This window comes from Pelophylax lessonae (assembly GCF_965119305.1).
Source record: "Pelophylax lessonae genome assembly, chromosome: 12".
NCBI lineage: Eukaryota > Metazoa > Chordata > Amphibia > Anura > Ranidae > Pelophylax > Pelophylax lessonae.
Genome location: NC_138779.1, coordinates 221092630 through 221109679, shown reverse-complemented (window position 1 = coordinate 221109679; position 17050 = coordinate 221092630). Strand labels below are relative to the sequence as shown.

General features: G+C 41.1%; 1 protein-coding gene across 1 annotated transcript in view; it reads right to left on the bottom strand.

Moving 5' to 3' along the window:
- Positions 1 to 625: 625 nt before the first annotated feature.
- The window catches only part of NBL1 (NBL1, DAN family BMP antagonist), a 24853-nt gene continuing 8428 nt past the window's right edge, over positions 626 to 17050 (bottom strand). Inside the window, exons 2-4 of the mRNA XM_082274570.1 lie at positions 4296 to 4477; positions 2355 to 2466; positions 626 to 987 (exon numbers count right to left, since the gene is read on the bottom strand). Of these exons, the coding sequence (XP_082130696.1) occupies positions 745 to 987; positions 2355 to 2466; positions 4296 to 4465 (525 nt within the window). The 5' untranslated portion in view covers positions 4466 to 4477 and the 3' untranslated portion in view covers positions 626 to 744. The remainder of the gene's footprint in view (positions 988 to 2354; positions 2467 to 4295; positions 4478 to 17050) is intronic.

Here is a 17050-nt window from a genome sequence, read left to right as displayed (position 1 = left end):
CAGCAGCAGTACCGGTAGGACCACCCCTGAGTTCCAGCACTTCCTATGGTCACATTAAATTAATTGATCAGGCAGGAAATATGGAACCTGGAGAAGAACGTTTGAACCTTTGTAGAGTGGAGGATGCAGTGGTGGAAAGCCTGGACCCAACCCTCATTGTTGGTCAACACAACCTTGCCAACCAATTGCGAGGCCAGATATCGAAAGTGGGGTGTGGCCTCGAACCCTCAGCCACAAGAGCATGGGACACATCTAAACACCCGTCTTATATTTCCATCTTGATGACCTCAAGCCAACAGCCCATTGCAGCTCTTGCCGGCCAACGTTCTGTTTTTTTTTTTGGGTGGAGCTCCAATTCAAGACCTGATTGACGTAACTGGGAGATCCACGCCACCATCTGACTGACGTAACCAATCAGCACGAAGCGTAGATTTCAAGGCGCCTGGTATGACAGGTTCAGGTCTTGGCGTACGTCATGGCGTTGCAGTTGGGGGACAATGGTGCAACCAACAGAAGATTCTGCACAAAGAACTGACGAAAAAAGGTTTCCTGCTATGATGGGGGATGGGAAGGAATCGGAAACAATGTTTATTCTTTCATTTGGGTCTCGCCGGGAGCCAAGTTTATTTTCGGCCTACAAGATTTGGCGTGTTGCAGTCTCTGTCCGTGGAATGTTGGCGTCGGTTTGGCCATGGCGGACCGCCCAGCCACGTGGGCACAAGTCTTTCGAGCTTGGCGGGCGGCTTACTCCTCGCTCTCGCCGTCGCGTTGGGCCGTGGGAGGCGTCTCCTCTTCCTGGTGGTGCTGGTGGCGGCCAATGTTCTCAGCCGGTGAGAGGGTCTCCTCTGCCGTGTTCAGGTAAACGTTAAACATGGCGCTCTCCTGGCTGAGCTCCTTCCCGCAGGACTGACAGCTGCAACGCAGAATCTTCTCCACCAGCTTGTCCACCCGCGGCACCTCCTCGTTCCCCGGACACTCCAGGGTCACCTGCAGAGGGAGGGGCAAGAGGATGGTTTAAGACACAACCCTTTATGTATGAAGATTTATGACACGCCTCCTTATGTATGAAGATTATAGGCACATCTCTCGTAAAGTATGAAGATTTATGACATGTCCAATGTATGAAGATTTAGGACATGCCCCCTATATGTATGATGATTTTTTGGACACACCCCTCATGTATGGAGATTTAAGAAAGCCCCTTTATGTATGAAGATTTAGGACACACCCCCTTATGAAGATGAAAGGCCCTCCCCCTTATGTATGAAAATTTAGGACACACACCCTTATGAAGATTCTTGACACGCCTCCATGTGTATGAAGATTAAAGGCACACCCCTCATGTATGAAGATTTACGACACACTCCTCATGTATGAAGATTTATGACATGTCCCTTATGTATGGAGACTTAAGACACACCTTCTAATGTATGAAGATTTAGGACACACCCCCTTATAAAGATCAAAGGCATTCCCCCATATGTATGAAGATTTAGGACACACCCCCTTATGAAGATTTATGACACACCTCCTTATGTATGAAGATTTAGGACACACCCCTCAAATATGAAGATTATAGCCACACCCCTCACGTATGAGGATTTGGGACCCACTCCTCATGTATGAGGATTCATGACATGTCCCTTATGTATGAAGATTTAAGACACTCCCTCTTTATGTATATTTGGGACACACCTCTCATGTATGAAGATTTAATACACGCCCCTTATGTATGAAGATTTAGGATACACCCCTTATGAAGATTAAAGGCATTCCCCCTTAGGTATCAAAATATAGGACACACACCCTTATGAAGATTTATGACACACCCCCTTATGTATGAAGATTTAGGACACACCCCATTTATGTATGATTTAGGACACACCCCTCATATATGGAGAATTGAGAAACGCCCCTTTATGTATGAAGGTTTATAAAACACTCATTATGCATGAAGACTTAAGACACGCCTCCTTATGTATGAATATTTAGGACACACCCCTTTATGAAGATTAAAGGCACTCCCCCTCATGTATGAGAATTTAGGACACACCCCCTTATGAAGATTTATGACACACCCCTTATGTATGAAGATTTATGACACACCCCTAATATAAGAAAATGTTAGATGCACACCTATGTGTAGAAATTTAGGACGGCCCCCTTATGTACACATATTTAGGACACGCCCCCTTATGGATGAAGATTTGGGATTTATTTGCAGTAAATGATGAAGGAAAGTTTATTCTGCCTCTAATCTTCATTAAAGGGGACCTGCCATTACACAGAGAGTCATTGCTAAACTTTTAAAACAAGCATGTAGCCAGTGAAGCCAAGCTGGCCAATATACTCACCACATCCCACATGGACTTGGCCGGCATGCAGGAGTCACAGTGCACCAGGGACTCGGTGGACTGCGGGAAGGTGTTGGGGACGCTGTAGCTGAAGCACTGTCCCAGACACGCCCTGAAATCAGACAAATCCAATCAAACAACGATTGCTAATCCCCAACAAGGAACACCCACCTTCCAATCTGATTGTACAATCTCCTGATTGGAGGAAGAATGGATGGATTGTTTAGACAAGCCGCCCTCAGATTATGTGTACGAAGTTTTTCGTTTTTTATTCGATATTTAAATAATTTCGTTTATTTAAATTTACTTTCTACTATTCTATTATTTTCTATTGTTTTTTCTATTCTATTATTTTCTATTCCCTTATTTTCTATTTTATTTTATTCTATTCTTTTCTATTCTATTCTGTTTTATATTCTATTAAATTCTATTCTTTTCTATTGTTTTATTTTCTATTCCCTTATTTTCCATTTTATTTTATTCTATTCTTTTGTATTCTATTCTATTTTCTATTGTATTATTTTATATTCTATTACATTCTATTCTTTTCTATTTTATTTTCTATTCCCTTATTTTCTATTCTATTTTTTCAATTCCCTTATCTTATATTCTATTCTTTTGTATTGTATTGTATTTTATTTTCTATTATGTTATGTTTTTATTATATGATATTCTATTCTTTTATATTACTTTCCTTTAGTTCCAATTATATTGGATTCTATTCTTTTATTTTTTATTCCATTGTGTTTTACTCTATTCCTTTCAATTCTGTTCCTTTATTTTCTATTCTATTCTATTATTTTCTTTTGTTTTATTTTCTACTCAAATCTATTCCCCTATTTTCTATTCTATTTTATTCTTTTGTATTCTATTATATTTTCTATTTTATTATTTTCTATTCTATTCCTTTCTATTGTTTTATTTTCTATTCTATTATTTTCTATTCCCTTATTTTCTATTTTATTTTATTCCTTTCTATTTTCTATTGTATTATTTTATATTCTATTAAATTCTATTTGTTTTATTTTCTATTCCCTTATTTACTATTCAATTTTTTCTATTCCCTTATTTTCTATTTTATTTTATTCTATTCTTTTGTATTCTATTCTATTTTCTATTGTATTATTTTATATTCTATTAAATTCTATTCTTTTCTATTGTTTTATTTTCTATTCCCTTATTTTCTGTTATATTTTTTCTATGCCCTTATTTTATATATTTTTTTTATTCTATTCTTTTGTATTCTATTCTATTTTCTATTGTATTATTTTATTTTCTATTAAATTCTATTCTTTTCTATTGTTTTATTTTCTATTCCCTTATTTTCTATTCTATTTTTTCTATCCCCTTATCTTATCTTATATTCTATTCTTTTGTATTTTATTTTCTATTATGTTATTTTTTATTTTATGATATTCTATTCCTTTATATTACTTTCCTTTAGTTCCTATTATATTGGATTCTATTTTATTTTCTATTCTGTTGTGTTTTATTCTATTCCTTTCTATTCTGATCCTTTATTTTCTATTCTATTTTATTCCATTCTTCTTTTCTAATTTTGATTTAAAAATCCTTTACAATACATTTTCAAATGCAATTTGCAAAATTAGCGATTTGAATTTCAGCCGAATTTAATTTCGGATTGGTTTAAATTAGTTACTATTGTAATTTGGAAATCCGGATACATCCGAATAATTAGATATTTGTCTTAATTTCGATTGGGAACAAATCGGGCTGCACATGTTTGATAATGTATGGGGTCAGATGAAAGCGAAGTCAGGACCCAACAAAATCATCCATCCATCCATCCGTCACCCAATCCCGTCTCCCGCACACTGTACAGCGCTCTGTATCTGTCCAATCAGATTGCGCAGAGGTCAGGAGATTGGAATCGGTGACGTCATCACGTCATCACGCCATAATGGCCGACATTGGTCTCACCTGTTCTGGATGGACTTGGATTCGCAGCCGCTGTGGCCGACGATCTGGGTGATGTTTTTGGCCTCGCACCAAGCGCTCTTGTCCGGGAAAAGGGCCAACCGGTTAATCGGAGGCGGAGCCGCGAAAATCGCTAGCGGAAGCAGGAAGCCAATCAGGAAGCGGACCATCATCGTCACCTACAACTGAGAGGAGAGTCTGACGTGAGAATCGTCATCATCATCAACATTAAATATAACGACGAGTATCTGAGGGTGGAAAATCGATCGTTTATTGATTGGAAATCTGATATTCAGTTTGGTGCCATTATCAGCCAATCGCCATAAAAGGGACATGACGGCGAGCTCCACCCAGAGACTCTGCCTAGGCTGAGATGATGTCATCGGTCTGCTACAGGCAGGAGGAAGCATTTTCTCAGTCTCTTCCCCCCTCCCCCACCTAGAGGCTACAGGACTGTACTACAGGAAACAAACAATGCACACCTTATAGCAAATCATGTGACAGACAATTCCCATTATACATGGAAGCTCCGCCTCTTATCATTAACAAGCCGTCGGTGAGCTCCAATCAGTGACTTTGCCTAGGCTGAGATGATGTCATCAGTCTGCTGCAGGCAGGAGGAGGCATTTCTTCAGTCTCCCATCCCCCCAGTGATCAGACTGTACATTGTAACTTTGTAGAAGAAGGAGAAGGCATTTCCCTAGTCTCCCCTCCCCCAGTGATCAGGCTGTACATTGTAACTTTGTAGAAGGAGGAGGCAGCATTTTCTCAGTCTCCCCTCCCCCAGTGATCAGACTGTACATTGTAACTTTGTAGAAGAAGGAGAAGGCATTTCCCTAGTCTCCCCTCCCCCAGTGATCAGACTGTAAATTGTAACTTTGTAGAAGGAGGAGGCAGCATTTTCTCAGTCTCCCCTCCCCCAGTGATCAAACTGTACATTGTAACTTTGTAGGAGGAGGAGGCATTTCCTTAGTCTCCCCTCCCCCAGTGATCAGACTGTACATTGTAACTTTGTAGAAGGAGGAGGAGGCATTTCTTCAGTCTCCCCTCCCCCAGTGATCAGGCTGCACATTGTAACTTTGTAGAAGGAGGAGGAGACATTTCCTCAGTCTCCCCTCCCCCAGTGATCAGACTGTACAATGTAACTTTGTAGAAGGAGGAGGAGGTATTTCCTCAGTCTCCCCTCCCCCAGTGATCAGACTGTACATTGTAACTTTGTAGAAGGAGGAGGCATTTCCTCAGTCTCCCCTCCCCCAGTGATCAGGCTGTACATTGCAACTTTGTAGAAGGAGGAGGAGTCATTTCCTCAGTCTCCCCTCCCCCAAGTGATCAGACTGTACATTGTAACTTTGTAGAAGGAGGAGGAGGCATTTCTTCAGTCTCCCCTCCCCCAGTGATCACACTGTACGTTGTAACTTTGTAGAAGGAAGAGGAGGCATTTCCTCAGTCTCCCCTCCCTCCAGTGATCAGACTGTACATTGTAACTTTGTAGAAGGAGGAGGAGTCATTTTCCCAGTCTCTCCTCCCCCAGTGATCAGACTGTACTTTGTAACTTTGTAGGAGGAGGAGGAGGCATTTCCTCAGTCTCCCCTCCCCCAGTGATCAGACTGTACTTTGTAACTTTGTAGGAGGAGGAGGCATTTCCTCAGTCTCCCCTCTCCCAGTGATCAGACTGTACATTGTAACTTTACAGAAGGAGGGGGAGGCATTTCCTCAGTCTTTCCTCCCCCAGTGATCAGACTGTACATTGTAACTTTGTAGCAAGTGACAAGGTGAGAGGCTGCAGCAGGGGCTGATCTGTGTCAGACATTTGTGAACACACGGACATTATAAAAATATTATATAATAAATATGCATTAGAATATTTTTTTTTATTTATAATGTAGTACTAATAACTGAATAGTAAATATAATGTAAAGCAAATTTAAAAAATTATAAATATATAAATCATAATTTGACTTAATCTAATTCCTATATATATATCCTAATATCCTATATATATATATTTTTTTTTTTTTTCTAATAAGTATAATATTACAAATAATATATCATTTTTTTATATATTATATTTAATATTTTGAATTTCATTTTATATCAATCATTATTTATTTATTGGGTGGAGCCCATTTGGAGATCGATTTTGAGTTTGTTGCATCGATCGGCCGCACTTGTCACTTCTGATCGTTTGAACAAACATCTGGGGGCGGGTCAGGGAACGAATCGTAATTCTGATCGATCAAATAATCAGGGTCACATTGATGACCAATCGATCGTATTTTTGATCACTATTTTAAGCTGATCAGAGGTGTTGAACAATAGAGGAGAGCGGAAGGTTTGGCGCTGTGACCGGTGGGAGGGGCCTGTATGAGTATTAGCGGAAGGTATGTGAGGGGGGCGGAGTCACCCATCCATGTCTGGGGATAATGTTCAGGTTGGGAGACGGCCGGACGCGTGGCTGTAAATTACCTGCAAATTCACCGTCAAGTCCAGACAGCTTCCAGCCCGCCCCGCCCACTGCGCACCCAGGAATGTGCCGCAGGCATGGAATCCGCCCTCTCCGTCTCACGGGCACGGCGCAACACTTAACCCCTTCCCGGGAGACGGCGTCACAATACACAACAACTCTGCTCGGCAGGCACGACTCTTCAAATTGCACAGCGCCAAACCGCATGGTACTGCGGCATGCCACGCATTTTGGTGGTTCCACACGCGTACATGCGTGCGAGGCGCCATTAATAAAAACCGGCACCTGCGTGCGCCTAAAGAAGAAAACGCGTATTTCCTGCAGCACAAGGGGTGTGAGCCGGCCCCTGGGGCCCCCAATCATACCTCCATGACCCACGATCGCGCACATGACGCAGGCACAGATGCAGCAAGCCAAAAAATATATATAAAATAATTTTTTAAAATGCAGCAAGCCAAAAAGAAAAAAACAAAAAAAGACCAGCAAGCCATAAAAAAAGAAAATCCACAGCAAACGAAAAAACACAAAAATAAATTCAAAAAAAGATGCAGAAATCGCCCCCCCCAAAAAAAAAAAAAAAAAAAAAAAAACAGAGACATAGTAAACTAAAAAAAAAAAAAAAAAACACAAAACAAAAAAATAAATAAAACAAAAGGCGCAGCAAGCCAAAAAAATAAATAAATAAAAAGCTACAGCAAGCAAAAGAAAACAAAAATAAAAAAATCAATGAAAAAAAGATGCAGCAAGCCCAAAAAAAAACAAAAGGAGACATAGCAAGCCAAAAAAAAAGGTGCAACAAGCAAGAAAAAATAAATAAAACTGCAAGCCAAATAAACAACGCAGCAAGCACCACAAAAAAAAAAAAAAAATAGACAAACAAAAAAAAAACAGCTAGCAAGAACAAAAAAAAGGATACAGCAAGCCAAAAAAAAAACAAAAAAGATACAGTAAGCCAAATAAATAAGATGCAGCAAGCCAAAAAATATATATAAAATAATTTTTTAAAATGCAGCAAGCCAAAAGGAAAAAAACAATAAAAGACCAGCAAGCCATAAAAAAAGAAAATCCACAGCAAACGAAAAAACACAAAATTCGAAAAAAGATGCAGAAATCGCCGCCCCCAAAAAAAAAAAAAAAAAAACAGAGACATAAAAAAAATCAATAAAACAAAAGGCGCAGCAAGCCAAGAAAAATAAATAAATAAATAAAAAGCTACAGCAAGCAAAAGAAAACAAAAAAAAAATCTATGAAAAAAAGATGCAGCAAGCCAAAAAAAAAACAAAAGGAGACATAGCAAGCCAAAAAAAAGGTGCAACAAGCAAGAAAAAAAATAAAATAAAACTGCAAGCCAAATAAACAACGCAGCAAGCACCACAAAAAAAAAAAAAAAATGGACAAAAAAAAAAAAAAAAAACAGCTAGCAAGAACAAAAAAAGGATACAGCAAGCCAAAAAAAAAAGATGCAGCAAGCCAAAAAAAAACAAAAAAGATACAGCAAGCCAAATAAATAAGATGCAGCAAGCCAAAAAGAAAAACAGAAAACAGAAGCAGCAAGCCACATAAAAAAAAAAAAAAGCACAGCAAGCAAAAACAAAAAAGGCGCATCAAGCCCAAAAAAATAAATAAAAAGCAGCAGCAAGCAAAAAAAAAAAAAAAAAAAGGAAAATCAATCAAAAATAGACACAGCAAGCCAAAACAAACAACGCAGCAAGCACCACAAAAAAAAAAAAAAATAGACAAACAAAAAAAGACCGCAAGCCAGAAAAAACAAAAAAGATGCAGCAAGCCAAATAAATAAAATGCAGCAAACCAAAAAGAAAAACATAAAAAGCTGCAGCAAGCAAAAAAAAAAAAAAATCAATCAAAAAAAGATGCAGCAAGCCAAGAAGAAAAACAAAAGGAGACAAAGCAAGGAAGATTAATAAAAGAAAACGCGTTGCGGTGATGTGGAGTTTTTAGGTTATAATGGTAGTTTATTCTTCATGCGTTTTTAGTTGCTCCTGCGTTGTAGCGCACATAAAATGCGATGCTGGAAACGGGCCCTACAGGTGCGACCGAGCACGGGCGCATTCCCACACATCGCCATTCTTTTCTTTGGGTTGTCGTATATGTGCAAGAAATGCGGGAATAAAGTTCCAGGCTCTCTTTCCAAATAAAAGCTCCGCCCCACGCGGTTTGGCGCGTCCAAACCTCCATGTCTCGTGATTGCGCATTTTTTTTTTCACGTGCCATGCATTGAGCAGCCCGTTTACATGCGCCAAAGAAGCAGCCATGCCTTTTTTGGGCACACTTTTACGGAGCATGCAGATGTGAATGGAGCCGGAGAGGTCGGATTGCCCCACCCCCAGCGGTTTTTGAAATTGAAATGTTTGTTGTTGAAGTGGAGGAGGGTCGGCGCCTCTGTCAGGTTTTTACTGCCATCTACTGGAGGGATCCCTCACTTCCTGTCACATTGCTTTCCTGCTCTGTCCTGGTGTCACCCGTACAGGAAGTGATGGGAAATCTCCCCAATGGGGTCACATACAGAAATAAATCCCTGACTTGAACCTCTTCCCCCCCCCCCCCAACAAAAATTAAAAAAAATAATAATAATCATTTTGGCTTAAGTTGGGCTCTGCTTTCGGCGGCGGGAGACTTTCACCGCGGCCAGGGCGATATTTTATAGCGGCGCCCGGCTTGGTTGCATGAGAAGCAGAAAGTGAATTGTTACCAGAAACAAAGATGGTTGACAAATCCCCCCCCCCCCCCCGACGCCCCCGGCAGGACACGTGCGCCGCATTACAGCGCTGGGCTCACACTTTCCGCTCTTTATATTGGTGAAAAGGGGAAAAAACAGGTGGAGCGACTCCGGAGGGAGCGCCGGTAATGGGAAACAATTTAACTGCTCCCACAGCGAGAGTTTAGGGAAGCGCAAGGCCAGCGAGGGCGGAGGAGGGGGGGAGGGGGGGAAGCCGTGGTTCAAGAGTACGGAATGTAACATCTGTGCACAACCGGAGACACGCCGAGCGTAATGCGAAACATCCTACCGAGCAAAGCGCCATCTGTGCGCCCGTACCACCATTTTTAAGGGCCCTTTCACGCCGTCCGGTTAGAAAACACGCGCGGATTTTTAAGCACGTTTTTTTAAAGCGTTAGGTTAAAGCGTAAGGTGACGCAATGTGCGTTTTCCATGCGTTTTCTTCCCGCAGGCCTATGAGAACTATGGACATGTGACTTGGAAAACGTATTTCAAAGGCATGTTACATTTCCCGCATGTTTTCAATGCGTTGTGTGTGCGACTTTACCATCATGCACAAAAGACGCAGCAAGCTAAACAAAACAAAAAAAAAACATAAAAAACACACAAATAAGAAGCAGCAAACAAAAAATAAATAAATAAACAAAAAAAAAAAAAAAAAGACACAGCAACCCAAAAAAATAAATGCAGAAAGCCAAAATAAATAAAAAAATAAATAAAAAAAAAAAGAGATGCAGCGAGCCAAAAAGAAAAAAAAAAAAACGCAGCAAGCCAAAAAAATAAGAAAAATAAAGAAGACGCAGCAAGTAAAAAACAATGAATAAATAAAAAGACGCGGCAAGATAAAAAGGAAAACAAAAAAAAAAAAAAACGCAGCAGGACTTCCCATAGACACTCCTAAACTTTGTGGACAGTCTTCCCAGAAGAGTTGAAGCTGTTATAGCTGCAAAGGGCGGAGCCAACTCAATATTGAACCCTACGGACTAAGACTGGGATGTCATTAAAGTTCATGTGTGTGTAAAGGCAGGCGTCCCAATACTTTTGATAATATAGTGTATGTGCGGGAACTCCTCCCTTTTAAGGAAGTCTGTGCCTCCACCCCCTACCCACCTCTGAGCACCAACCCTTGGTTCCACCCACTACCCACCTCCCGGTACTGGTCCTTTTAGAGAGAACAGAACCAAGTATCATTTTGTGGTGATCATAACAATGGACCCCTCAGCAACAATAGATCCCACTCCAAAAACAATAGCTTCCTCAAGCGATAATACATTCCCTCAACAACAATAGACCCCCACAACATTTGACTCACCCCAGCAACAATAGATGCCCCATCAACAATAGATCCCCCCGGCAATAATAGATACCCCCTGCATAACTAAACCCACCCCAGCACTGAGAGACCCCCCCCCAACAACAATACATCACCCAGCAACAATAGATACCCCCAGCAACACTAGACCCACACCAGTAGCAATAGATACCCCATCAACAATAGATCCCCCGGCAATAATAGATCCCCCCGGTAATAATAGATACCCCAGCAAAACTAGACCCCCCAGCAACAATAGATCACCCAGCAACAATAGATCACCCAGCAACACTAGACCCACCCCAACAACACTAGATCACCCAACAACAATAGATCCTCCAGCAACACCAGACCCACCCCAACAACACTAGACCCACCCCAGCAATGCTAGACCCACCCCAGCAACAATAGATGCAACATCAACAATCGATCCCCCGGCAATAATCAATACCCCCAGCAAAACTAGACCCAACCAAGCAACAATAGACCCCCCAGCAACAATAGATCACCCAGCAACACTAGACCACCCAGCAACACTAGACCCACCCCAGCAACACTAGACCCACCCCAGCAAAAATAGATGCCCCATCAACAATAGATCCCCCGGCAATAATAGTTACCCCCAGCAAAACTAGACCCACCCGAGCACTAAGAGACCACCCCTCAGCAACAATACATCACCCATCAACAATAGACCCACACAAGTAACAATAGGTCTTTGCTGCAGAGGTTGAAGGGGTGGGGGAGGGGTCAGACTGTCAGTGCTCAGACCATACGCCGCACACTGCATCAAATTGGTCTGCATGGCTGTCATCCCAGAAGGAAGCCTCTTCTAAAGATGATGAACAAGAAATCCCGCAAACAGTTTGCTGAAGACAAGCAGACTAAGCACATGGATTACTGGAACCATCTCCAAATTGACACTTTGGGCCCAATTTGGACATTGTCACTTAGGGGTGTACTCACTTTTGTTGCCAGTGGTTTAGACATTAATGGCTGTGTGTTGAGTTATTTTGAGGGGACAGTAAATTTACACTGTTATACAAGCTGTACACTCACTACTTTACATTGTAGCAAAGTCTCATTTCTTCAGTGTTGTCACATGAAAAGATAGAATAAAATATTTACAAAAATGGGAGGGGTGTACTTACTTTTGGGAGATACTGTATATATTTTGTATATATTTATTTTTTTATTTTTATATATTTATTTATTTATTGTGTGTGTATATATATATATTTTTTTAAGTGTACGCAGAGGATATATAAAACATAAACGCACAGCGCTGGGAGTGTACACGGCGCTGATCACTTTCACATCTGCATCTATAAAAATAACAGGGGGGGGGGAGGGAAGCCATAAATCGGCGAGCTGTGCTGGGGGTGGCGGAGCTGTGCTGGTCCCGGCTCGGGACGCTCGGTGATAAGTGATCCCCAGCTGTGAGAAGAACAACAATCACGTTTATATGAAAGCCGAGAGTCCCACCGGGGGGGTGGAGCTCATTGCGAGCCCCATCCGCCACAGATTCGCTAGAACCCCCCACCCCAGGAGCGCTCCAATGCTTCCTAAAGACTGCGGATCTGATAGCGTCCTGATCTCTAAGGCTCCATTCACAGAACGCGTGACGCGCTGGTGGCGCATTCTTTGCCAATGGCACCCCAAACATGGAATGGTGAAAAACGCGCAAGCTCACCAAGAAAAAGGTGGCGTGTTTGTCACATGTAGGGTACCTAGAATAAATATTTAGGCTGCCCAATGCGCGTCGCGGGAAAACGTGGAGAAAAAAAAAGCGCCATCATGCAACACACAGATGTGAATGGGACCCTAAAGGTTTTCACTAGACGTGTGCAGAACGATAACATTTATTTAGTTTTGTTTTGATCCGTTAAATTCGTTTTCAGAATTTGTTTTGTTTCGTTTTATTTAATTATTTTCTAATTTGATTTGAATTTTCTGAATTTGAGTAAATCAAATTCAATCTCACCGAATTCAGAAAAATTGGCATTAAGAAAATTTCAAATCGGCATTCGAGTTCTAATTTGTTTTTTTTGATTCGAATGCGGCTGCTGCATTTTTCACATCTAAGAATTGCAATAGATTTACTTGTTTCCAAATTTGAATCAACTTCAAATGGAATTTAAATTGGAATTTAGTTATTTTGGAGGATATGTTTACATTTGTGATTTGGAATTCGGATACATTCGAATTTGCGAATAACAAAAAACGTGTCCGAATTTAGATTCGGAACAAAATGAATCGCACATGTCTAGTTTTCAGCTATTGGATTCTACGTGGAAATTGTGTGACAACCTTCATAAACCTTTTAATTGATATCTACAGTCAGACCGTCTTTAGTTTGAATGGAGTCAGCAGTGGATTGACCCTTGCCTTCATTTCCTGTCAAGGGAGACACAAAAGGAAGTTAAAGGAAATTGCTCTTAGTTGTCCCCCATTGGAAGATTTCCTTCCTGTTCAGATGACAACCCTAAGCGTCGGTTCACACTACGGCGATCCGACTTAGGGGGCGACCTGTGAAGTCGCGTGTAGCGCGACTTCGGCACGACTTGCACGGACTTCATAAAATGAATGTCTATGCAAGTCGATCCAGGTCGCCCCGAAGTAGTACAGGAACCTTTTTCTAAGTCGGAGGGACTTGTGTCGCTCCTATTAGAACGGCTCCTGTACTACACAATGGGAGCGTGATGGACTGCGACTTGTCAGGCTGACAAGTTGCGGTCCAAGTCAGATCAATGTGAATGCGGTCTAAACCGTTGGTTTTTCTTGGTGACACAACAAATAAAGCGGGTGAATCCCTCCAGTGGGGACGCACAGCAATAAAAAAACAGCATATAAATGAAACCTCTGCCTTGTGAAGAGTGCATTGCCTTCAATCAGACAGACCCTGTCTGGTAGGCGTCCTTCTCTGCAGAAAAGAGGAGGAGTCATGGGTGCTGATTTGCATCAAGGACACGCCTTTATAAAACAAAAATACTCCCCCTGTGAGCCTAATATGGAGGTCCTTGTTCAGGAACTTCCTGTTATAGGGTGACAACGCTCTGTCCCCGTCTCCCAATTTCGCTCCTGCGTTGTCACACTGGCTTCTGAAGAACACCAGGGGCGATCAAAGGGTTAAAGTGGAGTTCCACCCAAAAGAGGAACTTCCGCTCACCTGCTTTTCTGCCCCCTCCGGTGCCACATTTGCCACCTTTCAGGGGGGAGAAGGGAACGGGTACCGGTTTTTGACAGGAACCCTTCCTTACTCCCAGGAGACAGTGCCGTGGCGCCGTCTCTCAGACGTTCGGCCCCCCTCCTCCTCCCCCCGCTGCTGGGCCAATTAGAAAGCGCAGCGCACTTTGCACATGCGCAGTAGGGAACCGGTTGTGAAATCGAAAGACATCACTGCCGGTTTAGACAAATAAATAAATACGTCTTCATTTAAATGATAAAAAATACATAAAAATTGTGAAGTCCATATATAGTTTCACACATGAATAGCGTCCTCAGGGAGTATAGGAAAGGTTCGTCTCCACCCATATGCAGACGCACTATACACTCACCAAACTTAATTGACCCCTAGTACAGGGAGTCAAATTGTGCATGTGGAAAAATCCAAGATGTCATACATGAGGTCACAGGAATGATTTCAAACTGCTGCTGTCATCCATTTCAATATGTATATAAATAGCGTTTTCAAAGCTCCACTGTTGTCATATAGAGAGGGTGAGGAAGAAACACTCTCATGGTGCAGTATATCAAATCGTTTATTTAAAAAAGAAGGTTGTATTGCACTTACAGCAAAGAAGACAGGGATCATTTTTGGTCAGCTTGGAGACAAATTGGCAATTCCTATACATGCTGATCCCTGTCTACTTTGATGTAAGTGCAATTCTACCTTCTTTTTAAAATAAATGATTTGATTTACCGCACCATGAGAGTGTTTCTTCCTCACCCTCTCTATATGGCAACACTGGAGCTTTGAATACGCTATTGTCATATTGAATGGATGACAGCAGCGGTTTGAAATCATTCCTGTGACCTCATGTATGACATTCTTGGATTTTCCCATATGCCTGTAATAGGGGTCAATTCAGTCTGGTGAGTGTAGAGTCGTCTGCATACGGGTGGAGAGGAACCTTTTCTATACTCACTGAGGAAGCTATTCCCGTGTGGGATTATATATGGACTTCACAATTTTTATTTATTTTATATAATTTAAATGAAGATGTATTTATTTATTTATTAATGTGCACCCACTGTGCAGAAGCAAAGGGGGGGGAATATTTTCCTGTGCACAGCCAAATTCCTGTCCAGCAAACATGATGCCGTACTCGCCAATGCTGAGCCCCCCTGAGCCGAAAAATGGCGGGCAGCACAGTAATACAAATATCAGAGAGACCGGGGAAGGGACACACATATCAACGATTCCTCAGATCACAGAATCTCCTTTATATTCATTTTTCTGTTCACGTCACTGCGCCTTTAAGCGATCCCCTCCAGCCAAGGGGCCAAGCGCAGCGCCGTTTAGGCGGCCCGGGATTCTTCCAGCGGAGTTTCGGGAAGGAAATAAAAGAGATTTTTTTTTAGCATTCCTGACGGCAAGCGATCTTTTTATCAGCGGGGAAGTAAAGCGATTCTATATTTGCTCTCCGCCCCCTCGTACCAACATCTGGAAAAGTGCGTGCTTATTTATAACTCGGCGAACGCAGCGCGAGGATCGCCAAGAGAGCGTCGAGGGAAAGAAAAAAGTCCCTTATCAGCGATTAACAAAAACGGAGAAAAAAAAATGCTGTAAAAAGTCGTCCTGTATAAACCGCGTTTTACACGCCGCTCGCAGCTGGAGCGATCGGCGAGGCTGTAAAAGCCGCTGCAAACAATTCGATACATTTTAAAAAAAAATGTCTTTATAGCGATAATAGGTAAAATGTTACAAAGTTTCTCCGTTTTGTTACATAGAGCGAGCTAATCGGCCGTCTTCGCTCGTCGCTCGTCTGATATTGAACATTCTCCAACTGTGGGAATCCAACTGGAATCCCCCCAAACCAGTGATCACTCTGACAGCCAATAATAATCGTCACATTTTCTTCTGGTGACAGCAGCTGCAGCGATCGATGAGTTTGTGGAATGAAAGTCGCCGTGGAAGATTCATCGTATCTTTCTGTTTTTTTACATTTATTTATATATATTTTTTAAATGTATTTATATATTTTTTTTATGTATTTATATTTTTATTTATACAAAGTTTCTCAGTTTTATGTACGGCACGCTAATCGGCCGTCTTTGCAGCTCGCCAACCGCAGCAATCTAATCTGATATTGAACATTCGCCAGCTGTGGGAATCCAACGGAAACCCCCCAACCAGTGATAACTCTGACAGCCAATAATAATCGTCAAACTTTCCTCATGGCAGCAGCTGCAGCGATCGATGAGTTTGTGGAATGAAAGTCGCCGTGGAAAATTCGACGCATCTTTCTGTTTTTTTACATTTACTTATATTTTTTTTTACCTTTTATTTATGTTTTTTTTAATGTATTTTTTTTTTACATTTATTTATCTTTTAAATGTATTTAATTTTTTTAATGTATTTATATTTTTATTAATATAAAGTTTCTCAGTTTTATGTACGACACGCTAATTGGCCCTCTTTGCAGCTCGCCAACCGCGGCGATCTAATCTGATATTGAACATTCTCCAACTGTGGGAATCCAACTGGAATCCCCCACAGCCAGTGATAACTCTAACAGCCAATAATAATCGTCAAACTTTCCTGGTGGCAGCAGCTGCAGCGATCGATGAGTTTGTGGAATGAAACTCGCTGTGGAAAATTCAACGCATCTTTCTGTTTTTTTTACATTTATTTATGTTCTTTTTTAAATGTATTTCTTTTTTTTATATATTTTTTTTAATTTGTTTATATATTTTTTTAAATGTATTTATTTTTTTAATATATTTATATTTTTATTAATACAAAGTTTCTCAGTTTTATGTACGGCACGCTAATCGACCGTCTTTGCAGCTCGCCAACCGCGGCGATCTAATCTGATATTGAACATTCGCCAGCTGTGGGGATCCAACTCATTCAAGCCAGTGATAACTCTGACAGCCAATAATAGTCGAACTTTCCTTTCCAGCTGCAGCGATCGATGAGTTTGTGGAATGAAAGTCGCCATGGAAAATTTAAGGCATCTTTCTGTTTTTTTTATTTAATTATAGATTTTTTGATAATTTTTTTTATTTTTTGTACATTT